This window comes from Trypanosoma cruzi, genomic scaffold (genome assembly GCF_000209065.1).
Source record: "Trypanosoma cruzi strain CL Brener 1047053516331 genomic scaffold, whole genome shotgun sequence".
Lineage (NCBI taxonomy): Eukaryota > Euglenozoa > Kinetoplastea > Trypanosomatida > Trypanosomatidae > Trypanosoma > Trypanosoma cruzi.
This window is the reverse complement of record NW_001849465.1, coordinates 96,544-123,239: the sequence shown is the minus strand read 5'-3', so window position 1 is coordinate 123,239 and position 26,696 is coordinate 96,544. Positions and strand designations below refer to the sequence as shown.

Below are 26,696 nucleotides of genomic sequence, written 5' to 3'. Positions count from 1 at the left end.
GGTTTATCAAAAGGAAAAAAAAAAAAAAAAAAAGGGAGGGGTGGTGGGGGGAGAAAAGCGGCACAAAAATGACAACTAAAAAAAAAAAAAGAAAAAAAAAAAAAACGCCAGCAGCTCCATCCCGTTTAAAAAACACGTTAAAAAGACGTCAATTTGCGTGAGTTTAATTTCGTGTGTCCGAAAAGTCGTGGCCGAAAAAGGCGAATAAATAAGCATCGTTACGTTAATTCTTTTGGTTCCAGTGACGGTCGTACACATGGCATTAAAGAAATAAACATGTTTCACTAAAAATTGATACTCAAGACTGCATTATGAGTTTCAACATTTATGCATATTCATGATTCCCATCCGTGTAAGTTATCGACACCTTTCGTTTGTTGGCTTTTCTGCTTCGCCTCACTCTCGAGCAGTGTCGTTGAGGGGGGTGAAAAGGGCGAGGTGCATTCCATCTTGGAGATTCCCGTGTCCAGCCTGCATCTTCACCTCAATCCTTTCCCCTTCTGCCCATCATCACCAGCATCATCATTCCCACCCTCTCCGACAGAAATACCGAGATGCAGGACAAAATTCATTTGCCCTCGCACCAGACCCACATCGTATGCGGTGGTCTCTGTAAGGGGACCAAAGGGGGTTGTTATATGTACATGTTTTATATGCAATATGCGATGATAATAAAGAAACTGTTTCCGACACCGCGCAGGAGTACACAAAATAAGTGATTTGCCGCATCCAAAATATATAGTTTTCTTCTACCGTTGTGGTTTACTCCCAAACTGACCTCTCACACACACAAATATGACGCCCATATAAATCCCTTCCTTCCTTCCTTCCTCCTCATTCTCTCTTCTATACGTGTTAACTGTCGTTGTTCTTTTCTTTTCCTTTTTTTTTTTTTTTTTCTTTTTAGAAAAGTGACATTTCTTTTATATTTCTCCTCCTCCCCTCCACCTTCCCCCCTCCCCGCAATTACACGGCTTTACTCTCCTTAAGTCCTTCATTGTTCACGCCTGTAGTGCAAATACGTCCCCTCGCGTATGGCCCTAACATTTATTTTTCTTCATTTTGTTTTATCATTCGCTTCTTGCGCCTTTCACTCAAAATCACACAAATTTTTTTTTTTCTTCCAAAATTTTCCTCAACTTCTTTTACACCGTCTCTCGCAGTTGTTCCTCGCGTGTGCTCCCAGACGGCATCAATTTTCGCCTTTCATTATACGTCTATTTGTGTGCGTGTATGTGTGCCAATGTGAAAATAAATACGTGTGATAAAACTCTCTGCAGCCATTTTTGTAAGTCTCTTTTTTCCTTCCCCTCACTTTTCTTTCATGTTTTTTTTCGATTTGCTTCCTCGCGTTTCACTGCATTGCTGCCTCTTTTAAAAAAAAAAAAAAAAAAAGCTTGTGGTATTTCTTTGCAACCAGTTTCCTCCCTCGTGTCTCCCTCCCCCCGCAATGGCATTTCAGTTCCGGCATGACCACCAGGCGTTGTACGTGAACCCACAACACACATGCACACAGACAGAAAGAGAGAAACAGAAAATAGGCCCCTCCTCTCCTCCCATTCAACAATTAACTTTAGAAACACTCTCCAATCGTCTATTCTTCTTCTTCTTCTTCTTCTTCCTCTACTGCTTTAATTTTTCCTCTCTGCTCTCAGAATTAAAAAGGCACATCTCCCCCTCTCTTTTCTGTCGTTCCTCCGTTTATTCTTGGCGCCTCGTCTGTGCCATATCGTCTGAGGTCACCGTTCAAAACTCTCTCTTTCTCTTTCTCTTTCTCTCTCTTTTTGTTCTTTCCCCAATTGCTTTTCAAAAATAAATAAAAAAAAACAGCATCACAAAAAATCCAAAGGCCCGTTTCGGTGTCCACATGTGTGACCCACGTCCTTCCTTACACGCCCCACTCATCATCTCGGAGGAAAAACGAAACAATAAAAATATTATACACGTAACTGACGGATTTAGATTGAACCACTCTGTCATGGATGCCCCCTCCCCCCAGATGCGTGTTGTTGTTTTGTTTGTTGTTTACTTTTTTTTTTTTTTTTTAATTTCCCTCCCTTCCCCTCCTCCTCCCTTCACCTTCGTTCGCTATTTATTTCGGTCCTTCTCTTACTCGGCAGTGAAGGTACTCCTTTCCCCGGCGCACCGTCCCCAGGCATATCCAAAATACATGCACATACATTTATCCGTCATTCACACAATTCCAACCTTGTAACGATGCGGCAAATGCATAGAGGAGGAAGAGGGGAAGGAGAGAAGAAAATGAGAAAAAAAAAAAAAAAAGAGAGCAAAAGCGTTTAAAAACTTTCTCATTGCCTTCTCATTCTGTTTTTTTTTTTTTCTTTTTTCCTTTTTCCTTTTTTTTTTTTTTGTTCACTTTTCCTGCTTCACAATTTTGATGTTGCCCTCATCTTTTTCTTCTTCTTTCTTTCTTTTCTTCGTAGCATTTCTTATTTCCCCCCTGTGGAAATATTTTTTTTATTTTGTTCTCTCACTCTCTCTCTCTCCTTTTTTTGTAAGGCCTGTGTGTGTGTGTGTGTATGTGCTTGTGCTTCTCTGGGTTTCCTCGCTGTTTCGCATTGATCGTTTCCTTTTCTTTTCATTTTTTCTTCTCCCCAGGGTCCTTTTAATTTCCTTCTTCTTCTCCGTGTGTCCTTCCCACGCCAACGCCTAACTTTGCACTGCCTCACTCCTAAGTAATTCATTTGTTCGCCCTTTCCTCTATATTATTTCCTCATTTTAACCAAATTGTTAGCCCCACTTCGGGCTTCTCCTTCTCCCTGCGCACGATCCCACCGATGGCATTAGGAGTTGAGGCCATCCGCAAACATGCTGCGGACGTTTCCTGTGGGCCCGCCAAAGGCACCACCCCCTGTACTGCTGCCGCCGTAGCCACGGGAGCCACCGCCACGACCACCTCCGCCCATGTTCGCACCATAGCCGCTGCCGTAGCCAAAGCCATCACCGTAACCGCCACCGTAGCCACCACCGTACCCACCGCCATAGCCTCCGCGGTTGTTGCCGCCACGGTAACCACCACGCGAGCCACGAAAGCCGCTCCCGCCAAAAAAGCCACCGCCATGGAATCCGCGGAAGCCACCACCAGCATTACCACCACGACCGTTGTTAACGTTGGGACGCTTGGTAAGGTCCATAATCTGTTGAAGGACATTTTGGTGGGTTTCGTTTAGCAGCGGAACAAGGTCGTCAACAATGTTGCGGTTCTTTTCATTGAAAAAGGATATTGCACGACCAACCTTTCCCGCACGACCCGTTCGGCCAATACGATGGACGTAGTCATCAATGTTACTCGGCATATCATACTGGATAACGATGCTCACGTCAGGAATATCAAGACCACGTGAGGCAACGTCTGTGGCAACAAGTACTTGACATGACGCGGATTTAAACATTTTAAGTGCTTCCTCACGTTCACGTTGTACCCGATCGCCATGAATTGACGCACACGCTACCCGATTGTTTCGAAGGAATCGTTCCAAGTAATCAGCATCGCGCTTTTTCTCCACAAATACAAGAATAAGTTGGTTTTGATTCTCGTGAAGAAGCCTGAGGAGATGTTCCCGTTTGTCGTTGTCCTCAACCCAGCGAACATCTTGGGTGATATTTTCCGTCGTTGAACCTACACGACCAACTTGCAAGAAATAGTGACGATGTAAAAATTCCCTTGCAAGTTGTTGAATTTCAGTTGGGAAAGTAGCCGAGTACAATAACGTCTGCCGCTGACCAGGAGGTGGCATGTCACTCTCCTGGCCTTGGACAATCATACGAATCTGTGGCTCAAAACCCATGTCAAGCATGCGATCAGCCTCATCCAGAACCATAAAACGAATTGAAGAGAAGGTCACGTAGCCCCGGGTAAATACGTCCCATAAGCGGCCAGGTGTAGCAACCAACAAACCGCAGCCCCGTGAGAGTTCATGTACTTGGTGGCGGGGATCCGCACCACCGTACACAACAACACATCGAATCCCGGTTCGATAGGTAAACTTGCGACCTTCCTCATGAATCTGGATGGATAGTTCACGGGTGGGGGCCATTACCAACGCAGCTGGTGAAGAACGGCTCCCTTGCCCTTGATGGTTCGGAGTTGCGTTGCTCAGTATGGAGCTCACAAGAGGGATCAAGTAGGCTGCGGTCTTTCCAGAGCCTGTCTGTGCGCAGGCCATGAGATCATGGCCACACAAAACAACAGGAATACCGTACTTTTGGACCGGTGTTGGCTTTTGGTATCGACAACGTGCCACATTTTCCTTGAGTGCCAGCGGAGTGTTCATGGAAGCAAACGACTCCATTGGTGGAATGTCGTTGGGCGAGATGTGTACCTTAATAGCCTCGTACTGGTCAAAGTTGATGCCGGGAGTATGCTCCTTGAATATTTCCTCTTCGGGTTTCTCCTCGCGGTGGTATGCGTGGGAAGGACTTTCACCTTGGTACTGCAGTGGTCGGTTAAAACCATTTTCTTGGCCAAAGCCACCACCGCGACTGTAGCCACCACCGCCCCGGCCACGGCCGCCTCGGAAGTGACCGCCATCAAATCCACCCCCTGCCCGTGGTTGGTAGCTGTTGTACGCACTCTGAGGGCTACCATTCCCAAATGCACCGGGACGTCCACCCCACTGAAATTGGGGAGTAAACGGCGGCGGAACATCTTTTTGGCCGTAGGAAGTGTTGAAGTGCATTTTTTTTTTTTTTTTCTTTTTATGCAGCTTGCAAAGAAACCGAAGGGATAAAAAAAAAAGAGCTAATGACTAATTGAAACTGTTGCAACGGTGTCGTCGCCACAAAGCAAAAAAAAAAAAAAAAGAAAGACAGCCAAGAACAGAAGTAAAAAAAAAAAAAACAGAGAGACAACCAACAACGACAACAACAATAAAAGGGCGGATATTACAGAAAAAAGTAAAAGTATACGTACACAGAAACACCCACCCCCCACGGTGTGGCGCAAGCACAAAGTGAAGGATGCAGGATAAACTCTCTTCGCGATAGAAGTGAAAAACAAAAAAAAAAAAAGAAGAGCAAAAAAAAAAGAAAATGGCGAGGGAAGTTATTTTATTGCTTTGGAAAGTTGCGACAATTTCGCTCTCCCCGTGGCAACGATGCAATTTTCTTCAGTTTGTCAACTGTCATTGAGACGCTGCTGGTACTCCGACGCGCTCCTAAAAAACGCTTGAATTCGCTGCTGCATGGTGTCTCGGCGCCAGTGCAGAATGGGTTGCGAAAAGTACGCCCCAACTGCAGTGACAGTCGTCGTGCCAAACAACGACTGCGCCACAATGGAGCCGCAGCAGCCATGGCTTCTCCGAGCGAGCCATGAAAGCACCGACTGGAAAAGTTCCATCCTGGTCGAGGACTCTTGAACTTCCAGTGTGCCCCGTTGGCAACGTTCCCGTTCCTGTAGAGAAACACGCGCAGCACAATGTACTTCGAGGTGGCGCAGTGCATCGCATTCTTCCCCCCACTCCCGGAGAATCGTGAGTCGTCTATAATTCTCCTCCTCAGCAATTGCAGCAACACGAAGACAGTGATATGTCGCAAAAATGTCCACGCATGAAATGCCACCAAAAGGCCGACCAAAATGAAGACACAAAAATGCCGTACATGACAACAACATTGAAACGCTCCGCGGTATTCCACTTCTACAAGCCTTCCCACTTTCCCAATCACACACATCCTCCTTTTCTGTTCCCCCAAATTCATTGGAGCAAACCTCACTAATGTCATCTAATCCACTGTGCGAGCAAAATTCATCCTGCAATGCCGCGATAGCCATCAGTAAATTGCGGTCCTTTTTCCAAACCTCAATGAATTCTGCCCAGCAGTGCTCACTAAAACCGCCAAAGACACGAATTAGCTCCGTCACAGCATCGACAAACAAGAGAGAACTCAATTTTTTCCATCCTTGCCATTGAGGCTCGTCCAGACTAAAGTGTTGAGTACATTCTTGGTTATTACGCAAGCAAGCAAACGGTCGAAGCACTAACCACCTAAGTGTGGGATAACGACGCGCAAAATACCGCATACGAACCGCCACAACATCAGCAAATGTCACCTCATCACGCCACAACGACTCCAAACCAACGGTTCGGACAAGGGAGCGTGACGCGTGCAGGGTATCCAAGAGATCATATGGCAGTGTGCCAATAATTTTTTCATTCTGTAGGAAAAACGTATGATCAACTTGTTGGGAAGGTAAGCCACGCCAAAGCACACGGTGGGCAAGGGATGGCTCCCAGTACGGTATCCGCGTCTCCTCTCCAGACCATGCCAGGATCGGGTCACCTTGAGGAGTTAAACCCCCGCCTTGGGCAGCTTCTATTGAGATGCACAATAACAAAAATAAACGGTAATGCAAAAGCGGGCAAGCAAGTGCGCGCCGCACCGCCGGGCGTAAAAGAAATTCCTCCGCCTTTCGTTCCTCAAGCGTTTGAGAAAACAAAATACACACCCTTTTCCCATGTGTATGTTGGTTCAGAATGATGGATAACAACGGAAGATCCCCATTCTCATTTAACTCCTCGCTCTCCCTCATCTTTTCCGCATCACTCATACTTCTAATCGGAGTGGTATTGTCGCAATAAAATTTCACTGGTTCTGATGCCAAAAGGCCTTTGTTTTTATTCGCAAATAAATGCTCTTTCGGCGGTTCGCACCATTCATCCACAGATGTTTCTACATGAAAACACCTTCGCTCTTCCTTGTTCGGTGTCAAGGGAAGTTGGGAAATAAACGGTAAAGACGTCATTCTCTTGTTTTTCTCTTTCCTCCTCTGAACTTTGAGTGTACTCGGTTCTGTAGCGCAGAATTCTTGCAGCAGCCGTGACCCCAAATAAGGTTTCGTATCTAACGGATCGGCAGGAGTAAACGGGAAAAGCACATGTGAATCAAAATATGATGGTGATTTTTTCAAATATACTTCCCGTTGAATCGTATTGGTCTTGTAGCCAACGCGATTGCCATTTTTATTTGGGTCAAATTCGCGGAGAAGGTCATGAATCATCGCTTCCTGCCACTCTTTCTCGGTAACAACATCATGATGGCCGCTGGCAGAACTTATATCCATCATGTATGCTTCTCGGTACTGCGCCATAAACTCCTCCATGCGCAATACCTCTCTCGGCGCAAAACGCGTAAACAATTGCTGTAGCCTCAGTCGTCGAGTGATGTCTTCCTGTGCATCACCAGACAAAGATTGCCTCAACAGCGTCAATTTTCGTTCTTTTAGATTGTTGTTGTCGTTGTTGTTGTTCTTTTTGTTGTTGCTGGGTTTTTCATTTATCATGTCTAATGAACCATTTTGAATGTCAACCCTTCTCCCGTCGCTTCGTCGTCTTTGAACGACCTCCATGGGGTCAAGAAGCTTAAAGGAGGAAAAACCGACAGACCTATCTGATGGTTGACAAGATAAGCTGCCAGGAGAGGAATCAATGCCTGCAGAACGACCACGGTTGGAGGGAGAAGAGCAGGACTCATTCGCCGTGTCAGTTGGCCAAAACTCATGCTCGTACTTTGCCGCCAAGTCAACAAAAAGCTCATCCCAGTGTCCCTTGTATGCAAAAATTATGTTATCAATGTACTCGAGCTGCCGTGGGTTGTGTCTTTCATAGAAGCTAATAAGGCGCCTGCGAACACCCTCCTCGTCTTCCACCTGCGAATCGATAAACTGGGATGACATCCTTCTTCCCACAAAAACAAAACAACAACAACAAAACACACGCACACACACCTTATTCTTGTGGGTTTATTTTTGCCCTGTTTTACAAGACGTCTTTGCTATCATTACGATTTTGTTAAAGGTTAGAAAAGAGTTGGAGCAAAACAACAGCCAAAATGACAAACAATACAAGTTAACTAGGGGGCAAAAATCCTCACCCTCCTGTAGGTGTTTTTGCATGGATGCGCCGTTCTTTTTGTCGTTGTAGCCTCTTTTTTTTCTTTTTTGTTTTTTTTTGCAGTTCCTCCCGTGTGTGGGTAAAGTTTTTGGCGCTGTACATATGGAGAACTAAATGAATAAAGTCACGTTTTTTTTTTTCTTCTTCCTCGTCGCTTTGGGAGAAAGAGGAGTCACACCGCGGACCTTCTCGCTTCTCGCTTCTCGCTTCCATCGCTCCTTGGGTGATTTCAGCGTCGCTTGACTTTCTTCCCGTTTCTTGTGAGCATCAGGTCCTCCCGCAGCCGCTCCACCTCCGTTCTGTACGGCTCCCACAGTTCCAGGAGTTCGTACTGCAAGGCCGAGAAGAAGGTTGGTTCAATTGCACGCAGCCGCTGATAGTGTTCCTCCACCACCTGGTATCCGACTGCATGAACCGCCACTACCGGCTTCTCCGCCTCCTTTCGCTCTGCAGCCTTTGACTTCTTCAACTCGGTGACCACCTGCGCAGGGGGCTTTTCTCGCTGCTCGTACGGAACCCTAAACATGTCCTCTGCAATAGGAATCTTCGACACCACAGTGCGGGCAATCGCCACATACATCTTTGTGAGAAGATCCACCCCCGTAAGCGATATCGACGACACATTTTTCTTCTTTTCTCGGCGTTCCCGCGGTAAATCTTCAAGAGGTTGCCAACCTCTCGCGACGGCACGTGCGAAAAAAAGTGCAGCCCGGCCGTAGTTTTTTTCCTTAAACGCCCCGTTCGCGAGGATTAGCATGGCCTCCGTAATACACTCGGGTGGGACGTCTAGTTCGTGTGGATGCATCAACGCCGTCTCCACAAAACTGTTGTAGTCACGTAGAGCGGCCCCAACGTCCTCCCTCGAAGTCCGTGGGCGTTCACAACTGCGTTGTTCAAACGCCTTGGCGCGCTGCAAGTACGCCATAGCTGTGCAGGAGTCATTTCCGGGCAGACTCAACAACAATGAGAGGTCTACAATTGCCTTGTCAACGTTATGCAGCTTTGACGCGTAAACAGCAGCACGACGAAGAAGCGTCTTTCGACGGATTGTCACCGGTTGACGCTGGTCCAGTGCTTTAGAAAGCTCCTCCATCTCGGAGATAGTGTCGTTAATCATGGCACATACATCTGCGGCGCGGGAGTAATAATGTGCGCAACTCCTTCGCAAACGTTGTAAATGTCTTAAATTTTCTAAAGCCAGTGGTGCATCCCGCGCGAGAATGGCGCTCTCAGAAGAATCCTCAAGGGCTGCCACGTAAGCTGAGTTCGCCACCGCCAACTCGTAGAAGGCCCTTGCCTCCTGCGCCAATGTTTCTGCAGAATTACTTACTGAGTCCTCTGACAAGGTAGCTGCTGCCTGCTCGGCTTGTTTTTCCTTCACAAGACCAAGGCAGTAGTACGCGTGTGCCTCGTAAAAATCGGATGAGTCAAACAGAGTAAAACAGGTGCCAGAGGGTACCGCAGAAGAGCTCGCTGTTATTTTTGTCATTTTTAACAGCTCGAATAGGTGACGCTCCGCCGCTTCATATTTTCCCGCCTTTATTGCACACTGACCCGTGTGAGCCACCACTGCCAGAGTGGGTGGGCTTAAAGAAAGATACTTCTTATATTCCTCATACGCCTCAGCGTTATTCCCCAGGTGTTCGTGACAAGCACCTCGCAATGCATACGTGACAGGCGTAAGTGGGTCGATGCGGCTACTGAGATTTAAAAAAGCCAGTGCCTCACCATGCGCGCTCTTCCGCAAGGACAGCTTTCCAAAACGACGCAAGATGTCAGCCGTCCTCGCGCAATCCCGTTCCAGCTTTGCATCATCGTGGAAAGCGACGGTGTTTATTGCCCCCAGCGCAATAGAGTCAGAACGGTAAAGCTGCTCAATGGCTGCCTGCAGGTAATTTTCCGCAACCGCAAACTGCCCTGTCAACTCTGCCGTCTCGGCGTTATCAATACACCATTGCACGGGATCCGATGAGGAAGAGAGGGCTGTCAGCAACATCTTCTGTGAGCCTTCAGATCGCATGGCCAAGGATGCAGTCTTCAGACTCCCACAGCGCTCCAATAACGCACGGGACGGCGTCTCTACTATCGGCTTCCACCCGGAATCCATGACAGAGCGCCAGTAGTTCTCAATGAGGCGGCGAGTTATTGGACCGGAGCCAGCCAAATTCGACAGTGTGGGAGTCGGTTCCCTTCGCACCGTCTCTGCGCAAGCAGAATTTCCTTTCCCCCCCATTTGCTTTTCTCGCGCACAGTTTGTTGGTAGATTTCAACGTGCTCCTCACTGCAGCCTATACCGTCAGACAGCATAATGAAAAAAAAAAAAAAAAAGATACACAAAATGCATCAAAAAAGTAGCGCAAGAAACAACAAAAACAGCACAAACAAGTAACAAAAATTAGAAGAAAATAAGGGAGAAATAAAATTCAGGTAAAGGAGAAACTCTTGATAATATACATAAACAACCAGAAGGACACTCTGAGAGCCACACACTATTCAACATTTAAGCCCCAGCTTATATCAGCTGCCTCAACATCGGTTAATTCTACGTGACATTTTTCGCCGTCATCGTCAAACGAAACTGCAGCACCAAGAGGTGGGAAAATAACAGGCTCTGTCCATTTGTATCCTAGCGCAGCAAACTCCTGCACACGACGATCATACAATTTTCGTTGCTCTAGTTCCAGTACTTCAACATGACGCAAAAGTCCTAGCCGCGGAATAAAACGGCTATGTTCGTTAGTTTTCTTATGGGGAAGGTCATACATTGTGCCAGATTTAAATATACCTTTGGTCCATTCACCACAAAGACACTGTTGTCGGTTTACATAACACCACATACCAGGTCCCTCACGCAGCCCCATGGCCCAGTATCCATCGTACCAGTCGCCATTTGTCAGAAGCAGCAGCGCACGTCCATCACAGAGACCTTTACGGAACTCTCCCTTCAAGTGGTCTCCGTTAGCCATAAAAAGTCGGCCAAAACCGTTACGTTTATCATCTGCCCACTCCCCCTCGTAAACGTCGCCATTCTCGTCCCAAGAGGTACCAAAGCCATCACGCTTTCCAGCCAACCATTCACCCCTGTACACACGTATCCATGGCGATTTTTCATCTGCACGAATCCATAGCGTTCCTTCACCTTCGCGCAAGCCATTCCGAAACTCACCACGGTATCTGCTGCGCCTCTGCAACAGCTCCCCGAAACCGCCAAACTTACCATCTTCCCACTGCCCTTCGTATGACGCGGTCTTGCTAGGATTGAGAAAAATGCGGGTGCGCATGCCATGTGTTTCAACCTTTCCGATTTGCTGCTGAGCCCTAGTCTTGCAACGTTCAATCAATTCTGCCTCTCGATCCAATCCTAACATTGTTTCTAAACCCCTTCTTGGGACGGTGCCATAAATTTTTTTGTAGGTGAGCAGCAATTTCTCCTCTGCTTCCGTCAAGGGGCGTCCGGCAGTATCTGAATCATAAATCTCCGAGACAACTTCCTCCCCGAGAAGAGCCTCCTGTCGAAGCAGCTGCCGAATTAACATACCTCGATCAGATATGACGACGATGGGTTTCAAAACGCACCGCAACTGACGAAAGAGTTGCAGGCTTTCAAGCGTTTCAATCGATTCATTGTACTGCAAGGGACTCGTGCAACCAATCACAAAACATGCTTCAAATCCACAGATGAACTGAGACATCATGCGGGAAAAATTACACTCCATAAAGAATGATTGGCTACGACGAATGAGTTCACGATGCTTTTCAGGTGTGGTAGAGAAAGCCCGGCGCTTCTCACGGTACTCCAGCGAATGAATGGCCGCCGCACGAAGAAGTGTAACGCCGACATTAATGCAGCTTCCCTCCCTGAGTTGTTCACCACGAATGCCTTTCTCTCCGACCCGATCCGTCCCTTTCATGTGTACAAAAGTCATGGTGCGAATATAATTCTTCGTCCCCTCTGGTTTGTCGGTCGTCACGATAATAAGCTGCACAAAGCCATGCCATCGAAACATCCTTTCTTCGCATCGACTCATCCTAGTGCGGTTCCCACGGCCTAACTGCATCAAAAATTCCTCCACAGTCGGTACCTCCACTGCAGTCAGGTTCGGTATCGTCAGACGGTCTAAATGGTCGCGGGAGACGGCATACGAAATGGCTTCTTTACCCTCATCGTTCTCACGTAAGTTGTCCTCCACAGCATCACGGCTCATTTCCCAGTAGCGCATTAAAACCTTCGCCTCGTACTCGTCGGACTGAGCCTCAAGGCGGCTGTAAAAATCTCTTACTGTGCTGAGGAGAAGCCCATCACCGTCCCCATCTCCGTAAAGTGTGTAGGTTTTTCCCGTATCCGCAAACCCAAAGACAACAGCGTTGCAGCTCAAACCCTGAATTGCAAGATCGACCATCTGTGACCCAATGCTGGAATAAATATCTTCCTGGGTCGCAGCGCAGGAAAAGTAGTAGTCGCAATCGTACATTAGTCCCTCAGTGACTCCTGGTGCATGGGCAATGACTTTGCCCTCATCCGTCCGGAGGCACAGCCGAACGTTTGGACCGTCTTCTTCCATAATGGCCCGCTCACGCACCGCAACACGCAGTCTCTGAAAAGAGAAAGTATCTTCCATTACGATTCGTCAAAAACCCTCCCACAAGCTTCCTCTTCCTTTTTTGCTCCCTTCTTAACTCTTTTTTTTTTTTTTTTTTCACTCCCTTTGGAGCAAACTGGAGACGAGGATCAGACTTTTACTGGCCCTCTTTGTCACATGTAGACGATTAAAAAAGAAAAAAAAACAAGAAGCGTTAAACCCGCCACAGTAATACTCCTCCGAAACGGGCGTAAACGGGGAACTTGATAAATATAACGCTAGAAGCGTGCACCATAAAAGGGCACGTCAAATTAGAAGAAACGCCAAAAACAAACAAAAAATGACTCAATGAATCCATCGGATGAAAATTTTACTTCTTCGGTTTGCTTTTCGGCACAGGGACACGCTCCTGAGGCTGAGTCATGAAGAGCTGCACATGGCACGGACTGCACATGTATGGCGTAATACGGCCGTGGGCACGGTAAGTGCGGCGGCGCATGCGGGCGGCCTGATCCACCTGTACGTGCTTGATGACCATCTTGTTGGGGTCAAGACCCTTCTCGATGGCGTTTGCCTCGGCATTCTTCAGCAGTGAGAGCATTGCAACAACAGACTTGCGTGGCCAACGTCCCTTTGTCTGTCCCCACTCCTTCGCCTGAGCGGTACGGCCAATCTTGCCATTGTAGCGCTTGAAAGGAATGCAGCGTGTCTTGGCAAGAACCTGACGGTACAGCTGCTGTGCCTTGCGAAGGGGCATGCCGTTGATCACATTCGCTGTCTCAAACGTGTTCTTGAAGTGGCAGCGGAGATCACTGACCTTCGCCTTGGCGCTCTTCGAGCTCACCTGAGGCTTCCTTGAGTAGTGCACCATCGCTCGAGGAATTCTAAAAAGAAATGTGTGCAAAAAAATATTTAGCAGTCAAAAATAAAGAAACCAAGAAAAAAAAAAGAAATCGCCGCAATTAGACCTTTACCCAGAAAAACATTACAAAAGAAAATGCATTTGAATTATTCCACGTGACAGAGAAATATATACACAATTAAACACACAGACACACGCACAGAAAAGGGCAAAACCGAGATCAATCCAAACCTACTGTTCATCAACTGACATTGGTCCAGCAATAGCGTGTGTTAAGGATAGGGCGAGGCCCTCAAAAATTACACATCCCTCCCCGCCAAAACCTCGTCGTTTAATACTCCGTTTTTTTTTTTGTTTTTTGTTTTTTTTTTGTTTTTTTTTTGTATCATTTCCGTGTTGCGATTGTTGGATTGTTTGTTGTTGTCGTTGTTTCTACTCATTAAAAAGCTCGATCCTTCAGCCTTTCATAAAGGCCTTCACGCGAGGAATCAACCTCGTCGCAAAAGGCTGCAGACGTGGAACGAGTACAGGTGCCATCATGAGAGTTGCAGCAAGTTCCAGTGGCACCAAAAGTTTATTTAGCAGAATCGAGACGCCCAGCGTGGCCCAAAAGGACCGATCTTTCTTCTTCGTCACAGCGGCATCAGCACCGTTGCCGGATCCAATTGGATCGTCGCCAACACTAAAGCCATAGGAACGTGCAATGCCCACTAAGTCCACGTGAAGAAAATACAGGGAAAAAAATATCGCGGCAAGAAAAATGTTGTGCACAATGAGATACAACAACAAACCACCACCGCCATATGCCGCTAACTTTTGCTTCGTCGTGAGGGTACCGCCCCCGCCAGGTGAGGCCGGGGATCCGCCTTCCCCATCAGATGCGCCGGGGGCACCCTTGTCCGGTGTCCCACCGCCCTGTACCGTAGCCCGATGATGAACACGATTTTCTGCATCAACATAAAGGCCTTGGCGACGATGAAACAATGAAAAGCATGTCCTGAAGCCAGATGGCACCTCAAAGGTTGTAAGATTTGTCAGTAGGTTGTGATAATAGGGCCTCCTGTGCTCGAACGAGTAATATTCTCGCCACACTACACACGGATCACGGGGGTCGGGTAGCTCCACACCAACAGCTGTCGCCGGAAACTCCTGACACGGGTTGAAAAGAGGCAACGCCCGACTCACCGCAGGAAGAAGCGTATACCTGTCCACAGCGACATCTGATATTGATCCATCGCCCCTTTCACGAGAACCATCTCCAGCATCCACATTCACATTACGAGCGCAGCTAATCCAACGAATTGACTTGCGGCTAAAATAAAAACAGACCACACGGCGCATGCCGGCTGCCAGCACCAAAAATGTTTACTATTAATTAATATATATATATATATGTAACAAAAAAATAAAAAAAAAAAGAACAGGGCGTACTGTTTAAGTCAACGACGACAACAAAGCCTCATAGGAAAACGAACCCGTGCACAAAAAAAAAAAACTATATGTCCTAGTTTTTATGCAAACTACTAAAAAACAAAAATAACAAAATTAAAAAACGTTTGCAGCTAGTGCTACAGCTGTCTCACTCTCATGCGGCGATCATCTTGCTTCCCATTGTAAGGAAGTCGGAGTGCTCATCCGTGGGGTCACGCGAGACCTCCGTCTCAGCCCAAAGGTCTGGCGTCAGGAAGCCGTAAGTCTTGCGCAGTGCATAGAAGGTCGCCATGATGAAGTTGCCACGCGTGCGGGTGTTGCCGCAGGAGCTCGTGTACACGTCCTCAACGCCGGCAAACTCAAGAATCTTCTTCGGGACGGGTGCCGCGACGATGCCAGCACCACGCGGCGCGGGGATCAGACGGACGGACACGGAGCCGCATTTGCCAGTCACCTTCATCGGGATCGTGTGTGGCTCGCCAATCTTGTTACCCCAGTAGCCGCGGCGGATGGGAACAACGTTCAGCTTGGCAGCAATCATGGAGGCGCGGATGGCAAGGGACACCTCTTTGCCGACGCGGGCGCCCACGCCGATGTGGCCGTTGCCATCGCCAACAATGTTGAATGCCTTGAAGCGCGTGCGCTGGCCGGCCGACGTCGCCTTCTGCACAGGGACAATCAGCATCAGCTCGTCACGCATGTCACTCTCCTTGATGAGCTGGTCCACAATCTGGTGCTCCTTGATGGGCATCGAGAAGAGGAAGATCTCCTCCAGAGAAGTGATCTTCTGCTCCTTCACAAGACGTCCGAGCTTCGTGCAAGGGACCCACTCCTCCTTCTCGTTGCTGCCTCCGCGGCCTCCACGGCCTCCACGGCCGCCGCGACCTCCACGGCCACGGCCAAAGCCGCGCTGTTCACCAGAGGGTGCGCGTTGGGCGTCAGCCATTGTTATTTTGCACTAGAAGCTGGAAAAAATCAGAAAAATTAAGAGAAAAAAAATCGTCATGAATAAGAGCCAATAAGGAGGAAAAAAGGGAACTTTACATTCTTTCCCCCTTCAGTGAGTTGCTTGCGTCCTTTCCTTGTTCATTTCTTTGGGGTGGGCAGATGTGACTCAGTTCCTGTTGTCCACCTACTTGTGAGTGGTTGGCATTCCGGAAGTTGTTTCAGTCGACTATCGACATGGCTTCCCTGGGCGGACCCTCTTCTTTCGTTTGCTGTGGCAAAACACGGCAAACGGTGTTGTCCACTTCTTGGTGCACCGCAGTCTCTCCCAATTGAGCAAGAAACTCGATTCGTGGAGTCCACAAAACACACACATCACCTTATGAAGAAGAGTTTGGTCCGTCCAACGGTGCTTGAAGAACCCGTCACGATACCCATTAAGGCACGCCGTCAATTTCCGTACCTGTGGCTGAAGAAAGGAGTTCACGGAAGCCCACAACGAAGCTGGTGTTGTGTGTTCGGTCGTCCGATAGCCACCAGTCTTGGCCAGCACCCACTGCATGTGCTCTGTGATCCGTCAGGAGCCGCTCGATCGCTTCCGGCAGCTCGTCAATGCAGCCATGGCCAATGCAGGTTCAGCCGGTGTGTCCCGAAACCGGGCCACTCGACAGGAGCCGTTGCAAAAGATTGTCTCGTGGAGACCGAAGGAACGCCACGTCACCGTCTAACTTTACCCAGAAACTGTAGCGCCACACAATCGGCTGATCAAAGAGAGCATGCGAGCACCACCGCGTGCCCTGAACGTCATCCGGTGACGCACGGCGCGCCGGACAGTATGGCGAACAGCCACAAAGAAACCACGTGGAATCTTCCAGCAGCGAACGGCTTTCTTCAATGTAACGCGAAAAAGTTAAGTTCATAGGCAAAAAAAAAACACAAACTTTGGCTGTACTCTTGGCAAATAGTGATATACATCCTTTAGAGAACTCCACTCTTCGCCCCTCAGCATCGCGTCTTCGACGACGTCTGCCCGCACATCACGAAATTTCATCTCCAGTGGAGTCAAGTGCCCCTCATGAACCCTTGCAAACCCGAATTCCTCTACCAACTGCACAGCACTCACTGTTAGATTGGCATAGAAAATCACCGTATCCACATTGCCCTGTGCCAGAAATCAGTTTTCCATCCAAGTAGGAAGTGTCTCCCTCAACCGTGCCACACCACGATACTGAATACTCGTCAGGGGCAAAGCGGGCACCGCACGGCCTTTTCCAGCCAATTCTCTTCTGGATTCGGCATACAAAAAGCGCGTGCTTGCCGATGCATAAGAGGAAGTGGCAGGCGGCGAGTCCATACTGTGAACAGGAAATACACGAGGGTGATCCGTCGTTTTATTGTCAGGTGTTGGTTCATGCATCAACGGGATGCTAACTGCGGAGTCAATTAGCAATAATAGCGCGACCGCGGCCATAGGGCCAAAGTAGCAGACATGACGGCGACGCATCTCTGCCGCTTCAAGAAAAAATAGAAAAAAGAGGCATGCAAACACACAAATTGACGCATCACAGAACCGTAGGGGCTCCAGTTGGCCCACACAAACAGCTCATATCCGCCAGATCAATTCAAGCCGCACGCACACAAAACAAAAAAAGAACGTCAAAGACAAGCCAACAGACCATGAAGGAACGAATACGCACATGCGAAAAAAAAGTAAAAAAAAAAAATACCTCCGTCAGATTTATTTTTGTTCACACCTTGCATTTTATTTTTCCCTTTCGCACAGGCTCCCCCAATACCATTCCCAAACAACAACAAAATAATGCTATTCTTAATAATCATAATCACAAGAAAAAATCAAAAGAGATCACAGAGCCGCGTTCACTCCTCTCCATCAGGGAAAAAATTATCAGGGTGTCCGCCGAAGCGCTTATCCTCGTTGAGTTCATCGATTTGACGCATGTCCTCTTCCGTAAGCTTAAAGTCCCAAACATTAAAGTTTTCTTGAATGCGCCCCTTATTTGCGGACTTGGGAATTGTCACGATACCGTGTTGAATGTCCCAGCGGATGACAACCTGAGCAGGGGATTTATTGTGCTTCTTGGCAATCTCCCCCAGCACGTGATTCTTCAGAAAACCCGTCCGGTCCCCGCTGCCAAGCGGAGACCAGGCTGTGATGGCAATGTTGTGTTGCTTGCAGAACTCCCGCAAAGTACGCTGTTGGAACAGCGGGTGCAGCTCCACTTGGTTCACCATCGGCCGAATTTTGCAGCTTTGAAAAAGCTCCGTGAGGTGGTGTGGCTCAAAGTTGGAAACGCCAATGGCCCGCACCTTCTTCTCCTCGTAGAGCTTCTCCAATGCCTTCCATGTGTCAACAAACTTCTTCTTCCCCGGCCAGTGAATTAAGTAGAGATCAATGTACTCCAGTCCGAGCAGCTCACGGCTGCGTTCAAAGGCCGCAAGCGTCTTTTCGTATCCTTGATCTGAATTCCATACTTTTGTTGTTACCCACACCTCCTCACGGGGCACTCCCGATTCGCGGATCCCCTGCCCCACGCCCCTTTCGTTGTTGTAGAAAGTATGCCGTATCAATGTGGCGGTAGCCTGCCTCAATTGCCCACCGGACCGCATTCGCCGTCTCGGCTCCGTCCTGTGCCCGCCAAACACCCAAGCCAAGCTGCGGCATTCGCACGGAGTTATGGAGTGTCACACAGCTGTAATTGCAATTCATGACTCACCGTAAATGTGTTTTATGTACGCCTCACCGACGATATATCTTCTCTCTCAATATGTATAAATATATTGGGTGGTAATTACTTCTTCTATTCGCAATGGCTACTCAAAAACGCATGCATGCAATAAAAAAAGTTAATGCGTTCAAAACATTGCTCCAGGCTTGGCAACACATATTTCATTCCCCAAACACAGACAAATACAAAAACGACAATAACAGCCGGTACCAATCGTGGGAACGTGTCTCCGGGTTTCACTATTTCCCAGGCACACCAACCATCCTCGTGGCTGCTGACAACACCGGCATATGTACATAATATTGCCAATGAGATCACAAGGAAAAGCGAGCCGAAAAGGAAACCCGTTGACTGTACGTAAAGAAAAAAAAAATACATAAACCTCCCTTCTCCTCCACAAAAAAAAAAAAAAGAGCAAACTTTCTAATCTCATGGCGTGTTACAAGTCGAGACACCATCAGCCATTCGTGACAGATGTCGGTGGACAAAAATAGCCTCTATTTGACCAAGCGGGTCATCGGCATCCAATACGTCGTCAAAACGCTTCATGATGCCAAAATCGGCAAACAAGATTCTCGGCATCAGGCAAATCTTTTCTTGCAGTTCGGGAAGATGTTTTTCCATCATTACCTCGCGACTCCATATTGACAAACACATCAATTCGGATGCGGTGCCACGTAATACATCCATAAAGTCAAGCATCTCGCTCAAACTAAATGGGTTGTCCGAAATAATAAGACGACGAAGTGGAGTCAGTACGGCACAAGGGAGGACATGCGCTGACGTTATTCCAACCCTCTGAAGACTCAGTGAGCGTAGTGCAGATGATTCAAATGACGCAAATGCAGAAACCGTACCCGAGGAACCAAGTTGCGTTTCATCAAGGACAAGATTCTCCAAATTTTCTTGGCATCGACTAAGAATGCGACCCAAAGCTGCCCCTCCACTCTCGCCCTGTAGGTCATTTCTTGACAGTTTTAACTCCTTTAGTGTGAATTTCATATCTGTTTGTATAGCATTGGCCCATTGTGTGAGGTGCTCTGACAGTAAGCCATTTCCATTTAAGTATAGGACATGCAGTCGGCAGCAGAGCCTCGTCAACCACTCAATCTCCTCAGCAAACCAGCACTGAGCCAGATCATTGTAACCTAGAAGCAGAGTTGTGACACCACTCCCTAAAAGTGCCTTCAGCAACTCCAGAAAACATGAAGATCTTGAGAAAATGGCGGCATCCACCGGATATCCCGTCGCTTTGATTACAGCGGGGTCCATTTGATACGGGGATTCATTGAAGCCCATACGATTTCCCTCCAATGACAGGGAACTGAGTGTCGTGTTGGAAATCAAGGCCCTTGCTAGTGCACGGATGCTTTCCGGGTACATGTTGTTGTATGCGAGATCGAGTGTCTTAAGCGTCGAATTTGTTGTGAGCGTTCCAAAGAGTGAGAGGCACCCGGGAGAAACATAGTGCGGAACGTCCACACGTGTCGTTGACCCCGCCTCTTCATCCGCATCCTCCTCGGTGGCAAGAAGCGCAACACGCTTCCTAGCAAATTGGTTATGTCGCAGCAATAAAACCTCTAAGGACTTATTTTCCCGAAGAGCATCACCGATACGCTTGAGTCCCGCACTTCCAATTTGGCAGCTGCAAAGATCAAGTAAACGAAGAGACTGAAGACCGCGTTTCGTACGAGGGAACGGCGTCTCCCAATTACCACGCGCCTCTTCCAACTCTGTCACCTCCTCCTCCTCTGCAAATTCTTCGACATCGTCGACAAAACCAACGTCCGTTGTTGAACGCACCATCGCGGTCTTTCGAGAATCCTCATCATCCTCGTCCATGGAATTTTCCAAAGCCTCTTCATCATCAACATCCTCATCATCGCCGACCACGGTCACGCCTGTTACGGAGCGTGATGAAGGCTTTACGGCTGGAAAGACGACACTCGAACGCTTTTCTGTGCGTGCCTTCTCGGCCTGTGCTGCCTTCATTAGGGACCAGGCGGAGCGGTGTTCATTTATTAGCTGTCGTCGCTTACTCACTTCCTCAACAACACAATTCCTCCGGCTTGACAACAGCTCGCTAAGTAGTTTGTCCGCCCCGTCAGAAAGCTCGGTCTGAATACGCTCAATCTCCTCCTCTTCCAGCTGCACCTCATGCCGGAGCACCGCAGCTACGCCCGTCGCCCCTTTATTCCCAATCGGATTGCCCCGCAGCCGAAGTACTTGCAGATGTGACCATCCACTACGTCGCTGGCAGTATTTCTCAATCCTGATGCGCTTTTCTTCTGCAATTTCTGCCTGAATGGCGTCAAGCTCCTTCACCAGTTTACCAGCCTCATTCATGTATTCACTCACAAAATCGACGCGCGCCTCCCTTTCATCGCGCAACAGCCCTCGAAAAATCCGTGCGAACTTCTTTACAAGATGAGGGGGGAGTTTATACTTCTCTTCTTCATCCTCCTCTCCCTCTTCCCCCTCCTCGTCGTCATCGTTATCTTGGCTCTGCTGCAGTTCCTCGTCTTCTTCTTCCTCTTCCACCTCTTCTTCCTCCTCCTCTTCTTCGGCCAATCGCTTCTTCTTGCTCTTCCCCAGGTTTTTTGCTTGAGCCACATTCACCGCTTCTTCCTCTTCCTCTTCCTCTTCTTCCTCTTCCTCTTCCTCGTGCAGGTGGGGAAGAAAAAAACCAATGTCGTTCAAAACACCGTCCTCCGCTTCCTCATCCTTTCCATCGTTCTCACTTTCTGGAAGATACTGCGGTGTGAACTTTGTATCGGAGGTGGCAAGGGCCTCCAACAACAAAACAGCGCCCGTCCCAGAGATGTTGTTGTAGCTGAGATTTAGTTTAAGAAGAAACTTGTTTTCTTTTATGTATTCTGCAAGAAGAGGAATGACATCCGCCTCATTGGACGAAAGCCCCAGGTCATTACCCTCCATATTCACCACCCTTATCATGGAATCCTTGAGTAATGGTATTAAACTCCCTGACACATGACTGAGTGCCGTGTATGGGACCTCTAATGTAACAAGACGCTGGGCTGCTTGCAGGAACTCCTGAAGCACCATTTCCTCCGTGCTCTCTTCAAACTCCCCCGCAAGAGCAAGAGAGCGTAGTTGTTGCATCATACGACGGTTAATATTCAACGCTTCGATCACACCAGCAAGAAAAACTTTGGCCGAGGGTGAAGGCATCAGTGTCACCCGTCGCATGCTCTCCGATATACTGCTGTTTTTCCGTTGGGCCTCCAAGCGCATAACATGGGCAATGAAATCCACCACCTGATCAGATGGCAGCTTTACGTCAGGAATTCTCTCTAATTCCAATTGCATTTTCAAAATGTGTGAAAGATGGTACGCAGTCACAGGCATTTCGTTTGGTTCTATAGCCTCGGCCTCATCCTCTGTTTGAGCAATAAGCGGAATCGCTGCCTCACAAAAAGCGACTACGGAAGGATCCGCAAAGCTCGGCCACTGAGCCATATTGGTCCTCGAGGCAACGACGTAAGCGCTGAACTTGGAAATAGAAGAGTTCACACGTTCTGTTAAGTCAGTTGACAATTCCTTCACGGAAGCGTCACATTCAGCCGCAACAGCAGCAGTCTCCTTTGTGCGTCCCCTGGAAGATAATAATGCGTGGCAGCCATCCTGACCAGATTTCCTTCGTAGGTGTTTTGTATCAAAATGCAAAGATGGATCCGCGGTCAATGCAGGGCACCATGTACGCGACATGGCTTTTATACCCTCTCGTGCCCCTAAATTCAAAAAGGTATGTGCACTAAATTTAAATAATAATAATAATAATAATAATAATAATGAATAAAAGGAAAATAAGAAAAAAAAAAAAAAAAGCAAACAGAGTGACAGAGAAAAATAAAAGGGTTCCAAATCTAAACGACACCACTCGTACCAATCAATACAACGGAAAGCAACCGTCCCATCATTCTGCGTGCGTATATAAATGTACGGAGAAGTAATGAGTTAATTTTTCAATCGTTTACGCTTACAAGCAAGCCGCTGAAGTGGGCGCAGTCGTTGCAACTGAGCAACTTCATCATCTTCGCTCTCCAGTATCAGTGGAACCTGGAAGCTATCCTCACCGCAGAGCAGGCACGATGTGGTCGCCGGTTCAGCCCCGGGGGCGGCATCTCTCGCCTCGCCCTTTTTCATGACTGAATCGGAGCATGAGGAGTTACAAACAACATGTCCACAACCCCAAAACCCAACAAACTTGTGGAGCCCAGACGACGCCTCAAAGCCACTTAAAGGGCATCGGATACACACCCGCTCGCCCTCCTCCACATTCTTCACCTCACAGACATCCGAAAGCTTTGCGACGGCGCAATTCCCACCGTCAAAGCCTTCTTTATTGTATTTGGGTCGATGTCTTCGTTCTAAAAGCTCATTCACAATGGCTCGTTTTGAATACAACCGGCCACAGAGATCAAAGACAACGGGTGTTTCCAACGGCTCTAACGACAATGCGCAATGTGCCCATCGCTGAGCAATTCGTTCCTTTTCCTTTTGCGTCACATCCACCTCCTTGCCCGCTCCTTTTCTCAGTTGCTCGGCGGTAACAAAGACCCTGGATTCTTCCAAATGCTTACGCTTATTCGAAAGTGACTGGCCGTCACCCCCCATTGAAGGTGGACACCCGCAGGCTTGAGCAAAGAGAAGAAAGAAAATATAAAATTAAATAAAATAAAGCAAAACAAACCATTAAATAAATGCACAACCTAACACTGACATATATATATATATATATATACAGTGGCGTAAATACATACGTACATAAATAAACGTGTAAAAATCACCCAATTCACAAGAAAAACCATATATAAATATATCCATTGGTCATGTCCCTGTACCGTTCTTTTTGCAAGGAAAGCCAAAGACATTCACATGCATTTTAGTTTTTGCCGTGTTTCTTGGGATTATAGTCCCCCAAGTGCAGCTTCAACACGGGACACGTCGTCTGCGGGGCATCGTAATCGTAATAAACCACAACATGATACGCCATTTCCCCATCGGCCCGCGACATGGATGAAACGCTTTCGTGTTTCAATGAAAAGGCCTCAAATAAGTTTTGCTTAAAATCGCGCACAATAAGACCGGGCTCCACGCGAGTCAACCACATGCGAAACCCGCACGTTGTTGTGCCGCCATGACTCTCAATAATTTTCTGTGACACCGCGTAAAGCTCCAAGTCTACATCACAACTAAATTGACCATCAAAAACAGGCATCCCAACCATCTTGTGGTGGACAATAACTTTTTTAGAAGAGGCCTCCTCCGCCATCTCGACACATGCACATCCAGCACTAATCTACTGAGAAAACAAACAAAAAAGAGAAGAAACAGTTAAAAAAAAAAACAGTTAAAAAAAAAAAAAAACAGCAAAAAGTACAAAACACACAGCAGACGTCCACGGTACCCCTATGCATACATGTACCTACCAATTTAACATTGCCTAAAAGAGAGCAAGCGGCAGTAAACTGGATCGTATCGTACAACATAACAAAATAAAGGTATAAATAAAACAACAACAACAACAGAAACAAGGCCCACACTGTTTGATAGCCATTTCTTCGCCAACAAAAATCAACTGTTATTATTATTTGACGTCGCATCGTTACCAGCAGACAACTTTAACTCCAGAAAAAACAATTTTGCTTCCAATGCATCCAGCCTTGTACACAACTTATCTTCGAGTCTTTCCAGAGTAGCCACAATGCTCGCCAGCGTTGCACCTACAGGAGGCTGTTGCGGTTGCTCTAACCCCACAATTCGAGAACGAGGATGACTTGCGCTAGATCCCATTAGAGAAACTTGTTCGGAAGAATGCACCGAAACTGCCGACCGAGTCACAGGAAGTGGTTCAAAGGAAATAACCGGATCCCAAACCACCCTAAATAAATTAAGCGAGATCACTTCACTACTATACATGCTCAGTCGCCAGCGTTCATGTTGTCCACTTCGCTGGCATTCATCCGTGCAATATAAATCTACACGATAATAAACGGTAGCTTCATGGACCATAGCTTTTCTACTAGAAAGATTACCCGCCCAAATATGTCCCAAAAAAGGATTACCACTCGAAGCAACTCCCTTTGCACGTGTAATGTACGTCATGCCATTCCATGCACTATTCGGATGGTGAGCTAATATCCCTATGTAACACTTTTGAAGCTCCTCATTCGTTGTGTCAAGGTTGCAAAGTAGTCCTAGCACATCGCGCTCACCAATCAGGTTAAAGTTTCCCCAGTAGGGCGTCTCACAGTCTGTATTGCCTTCTTGTGGAGAAACAACTGTGGGAAAACTGTAACGTTTACCCACGTAGTGCATGATGGAGGCATTCTCACTAGAGCATGCTGAATTCATTGGCTGGGGTGCGGTATCTGGGGGTTCTGGGCCATACTTCCCCTTCAGTATCGCAAAAAGCTGCTCCTCCTCCCCTTTATAGGCGGTAAGGTACTCCTCAATTCTGTCCAATTTTTTGGGGTTATACTTCTCATAAAACCGGTAGAGTCTCTGATAGAAGCCATGGCGTATACCCTCGTCGAAATCTGCCTGCTTTTCGTGATAATACCCCGAGCTACTCTCACGGGACTCCCACGCACTTTCGCTTAAGTATGAATAGTTTTTGGAATGTAACCCCTGTGCGACCGGATGGGAGGCACTTGGGTGACAAGAAATTGTCTTCGACGATCTTAATGTCGCCTCTAAAAATGGCTTTCCCTCTGCCGATCCATTTCTCTTCGGCAGCGGCTCCTCCATTTGGCACGCGCTAGAAATGCGTCAAATCCAAAAAAAAAAAAAAAAAAAACATAGAGTAATCAACCACTAATACCACTAATAGTAACACTTATAGAAATGCAGATTACACCCCCCGCTAATGCGGTGGCAATGCGTGCAATTTATTTCACTCTATCCCCATATCAAAGACATCCCGGGCAAGGCAGCACCCATTTCATGTCAACAGCATATAATCGCTGCTTCTTAAATTAAAACCGCTCAAGTTACGCGTTTCACTGGCAACATTGTCATCCATTCCTTGTAGGAAAAGAGCAACCCTCTCCCACACAGACCAAAGGAACAAAAAAAAAAAAAAAAAGATACGCAAAAAATTTTTGGATACCCCAAAAAGCTCAAATTAAAACAAACGCAATAACAAAAGAAGAAAGTGACACAGGGCCAATGGAAAAAAAAAGGGGAAAACACCGCTTTGCGGCGTAATCAAAAGCAAAAATCGTTATTTTTTTCTTTTTTGGCTCGCGTCTCCCGTTTCGTATCCGCTTCCCAAGTGTTTGCGGACGCGTCCTTCCCGTCATAGCCACGTAACTCAGTGCATAATTGCTTCGTTCACGGGTGAGCCAAAAAGCGGCCCATAAATTTATTCTAACTGTCGTGTCGGACTTTCCTGTTGAGCCGCCTCCGCTACTTCAGACAGTCAAAGACCCTCGGAGGCGGCAAAAAAAAAAGTGCAGGAAAAAAAAAATGTCCCGTGACTGCATCCTTATCCTTCTTTCCTTTTTTTTTTGGAAATTGCTTAAATGGCTCGCTTCTGTCCTTTGCATCCCGGCGCGCACTTGTTATTTGGAAGAGGCAATACAAAAAAAAGAAAAAAAGGAAAATGTACGCATGTATACAGCGTCGGGAAAAGAACAAGCAAAATAGAAAAGGATAAGGAGTGCGCCCGAGTTGTCACCAAATTGCGTGCCAACACATGCACACAGACGAATTAGAGGACAAGGAAACTGTCCATGTGTTTTAAACGATTTATCACAACAACAACCACTACTACCCCTTCCACCATATCTTCTTTCTTCCTCTCCCTCTTTCTTCCTCTCTCTTCCTCTCTCTCTCTCTCTCTCTCTATTTTTCCCTTTCGCACAAAAACGCCCCTGGAGCAGAGCAAAGAATTCCTTCCCCATCCAGCATTACTGGTATTATTACCATTATTAGTGCGTATACCTTTCACTTCTTTCATTGCTGTTGTTCTTCTTCTTGCCAAACGTTATTGCCAGGACGGGTTAGGGAATGAAGTGCCAGCGGATTCAAGGAATCAAAACTCCTTAAAGACAAGATCCAATGGGTTTTGTTCTGGTGGTGGATTCAGCGCCTTATGCATCTCGGACTTTGTTTTGATGCCCTCGTTGATTTGCGTCTTCTCAAGACGGCGTGTCTTCCTATCCCGACGTTGCTCCGTTGGAGACTTTGCCAT

At 47.4% G+C, this 26,696-nt stretch overlaps 11 protein-coding genes and 1 pseudogene across 11 annotated transcripts, besides 31 other annotated features; all 12 read right to left on the bottom strand.

The window, feature by feature from the left end:
• Positions 1–15,720: a sequence feature (heterozygous, Esmeraldo-like haplotype).
• Positions 9–33: a microsatellite.
• Positions 78–105: a microsatellite.
• Positions 869–905: a microsatellite.
• Positions 1,373–1,395: a sequence feature (AT_rich).
• Positions 1,598–1,625: a microsatellite.
• Positions 1,753–1,782: a microsatellite.
• Positions 2,030–2,051: a sequence feature (AT_rich).
• Positions 2,329–2,371: a microsatellite.
• Positions 2,411–2,515: a sequence feature (GA-rich).
• Tc00.1047053506213.120 (ATP-dependent RNA helicase, putative) lies at positions 2,805–4,700 on the bottom strand (the record flags this gene model as incomplete). Its single annotated transcript, XM_806839.1, has 1 exon — positions 2,805–4,700. One exon carries the CDS (start codon positions 4,698–4,700, stop codon positions 2,805–2,807), a length of 1,896 nt encoding a protein of 631 aa, XP_811932.1.
• Positions 2,902–3,040: a microsatellite.
• Positions 4,809–4,861: a sequence feature (T-rich).
• Positions 5,013–5,053: a microsatellite.
• Positions 5,138–7,693, bottom strand: Tc00.1047053506213.110 (uncharacterized protein; the record flags this gene model as incomplete). The annotated part of the gene is made up of 1 exon (XM_806838.1): positions 5,138–7,693. The coding sequence occupies one exon, from the start codon at positions 7,691–7,693 to the stop codon at positions 5,138–5,140; it is 2,556 nt and encodes an 851-aa protein (XP_811931.1).
• Positions 7,245–7,283: a microsatellite.
• On the bottom strand, positions 8,140–10,143 carry Tc00.1047053506213.100 (hypothetical protein, conserved; the record flags this gene model as incomplete). Its single annotated transcript, XM_806837.1, has 1 exon — positions 8,140–10,143. One exon carries the CDS (start codon positions 10,141–10,143, stop codon positions 8,140–8,142), a length of 2,004 nt encoding a protein of 667 aa, XP_811930.1.
• Positions 10,222–10,332: a sequence feature (T-rich).
• Positions 10,400–12,529, bottom strand: Tc00.1047053506213.90 (hypothetical protein, conserved; the record flags this gene model as incomplete). The annotated part of the gene is made up of 1 exon (XM_806836.1): positions 10,400–12,529. One exon carries the CDS (start codon positions 12,527–12,529, stop codon positions 10,400–10,402), a length of 2,130 nt encoding a protein of 709 aa, XP_811929.1.
• On the bottom strand, positions 12,861–13,361 carry Tc00.1047053506213.80 (60S ribosomal protein L17, putative; the record flags this gene model as incomplete). Its single annotated transcript, XM_806835.1, has 1 exon — positions 12,861–13,361. One exon carries the CDS (start codon positions 13,359–13,361, stop codon positions 12,861–12,863), a length of 501 nt encoding a protein of 166 aa, XP_811928.1.
• Positions 13,695–13,734: a microsatellite.
• On the bottom strand, positions 13,809–14,693 carry Tc00.1047053506213.70 (hypothetical protein, conserved; the record flags this gene model as incomplete). Its single annotated transcript, XM_806834.1, has 1 exon — positions 13,809–14,693. The coding sequence occupies one exon, from the start codon at positions 14,691–14,693 to the stop codon at positions 13,809–13,811; it is 885 nt and encodes a 294-aa protein (XP_811927.1).
• Positions 14,722–14,770: a sequence feature (AT_rich).
• On the bottom strand, positions 14,938–15,729 carry Tc00.1047053506213.60 (40S ribosomal protein S2, putative; the record flags this gene model as incomplete). The annotated part of the gene is made up of 1 exon (XM_806833.1): positions 14,938–15,729. The coding sequence occupies one exon, from the start codon at positions 15,727–15,729 to the stop codon at positions 14,938–14,940; it is 792 nt and encodes a 263-aa protein (XP_811926.1).
• Positions 15,721–18,091: a sequence feature (areas merged during assembly that could not be assigned to a particular haplotype. This can correspond to areas where the two haplotypes were merged or to regions with more than two copies in the genome that were merged during assembly.).
• Positions 17,607–18,458, bottom strand: Tc00.1047053506213.50 (annotated as a pseudogene).
• Positions 18,092–18,882: a sequence feature (haploid, non-Esmeraldo-like haplotype).
• Positions 18,883–25,580: a sequence feature (heterozygous, Esmeraldo-like haplotype).
• Tc00.1047053506213.40 (hypothetical protein, conserved) lies at positions 18,905–22,204 on the bottom strand (the record flags this gene model as incomplete). The annotated part of the gene is made up of 1 exon (XM_806832.1): positions 18,905–22,204. The coding sequence occupies one exon, from the start codon at positions 22,202–22,204 to the stop codon at positions 18,905–18,907; it is 3,300 nt and encodes a 1,099-aa protein (XP_811925.1).
• Positions 20,921–20,968: a sequence feature (GA-rich).
• Positions 20,990–21,040: a sequence feature (GA-rich).
• Positions 21,097–21,139: a microsatellite.
• Positions 22,260–22,295: a microsatellite.
• Positions 22,296–22,351: a sequence feature (T-rich).
• Positions 22,454–23,113, bottom strand: Tc00.1047053506213.30 (hypothetical protein, conserved; the record flags this gene model as incomplete). The annotated part of the gene is made up of 1 exon (XM_806831.1): positions 22,454–23,113. One exon carries the CDS (start codon positions 23,111–23,113, stop codon positions 22,454–22,456), a length of 660 nt encoding a protein of 219 aa, XP_811924.1.
• Positions 23,141–23,200: a sequence feature (T-rich).
• Positions 23,220–23,240: a microsatellite.
• On the bottom strand, positions 23,382–23,771 carry Tc00.1047053506213.20 (hypothetical protein, conserved; the record flags this gene model as incomplete). The annotated part of the gene is made up of 1 exon (XM_806830.1): positions 23,382–23,771. One exon carries the CDS (start codon positions 23,769–23,771, stop codon positions 23,382–23,384), a length of 390 nt encoding a protein of 129 aa, XP_811923.1.
• Positions 23,805–23,883: a sequence feature (T-rich).
• Tc00.1047053506213.10 (hypothetical protein, conserved) lies at positions 24,074–25,249 on the bottom strand (the record flags this gene model as incomplete). The annotated part of the gene is made up of 1 exon (XM_806829.1): positions 24,074–25,249. One exon carries the CDS (start codon positions 25,247–25,249, stop codon positions 24,074–24,076), a length of 1,176 nt encoding a protein of 391 aa, XP_811922.1.
• Positions 25,279–25,298: a microsatellite.
• Positions 25,581–26,696: a sequence feature (areas merged during assembly that could not be assigned to a particular haplotype. This can correspond to areas where the two haplotypes were merged or to regions with more than two copies in the genome that were merged during assembly.).
• Positions 26,293–26,349: a sequence feature (GA-rich).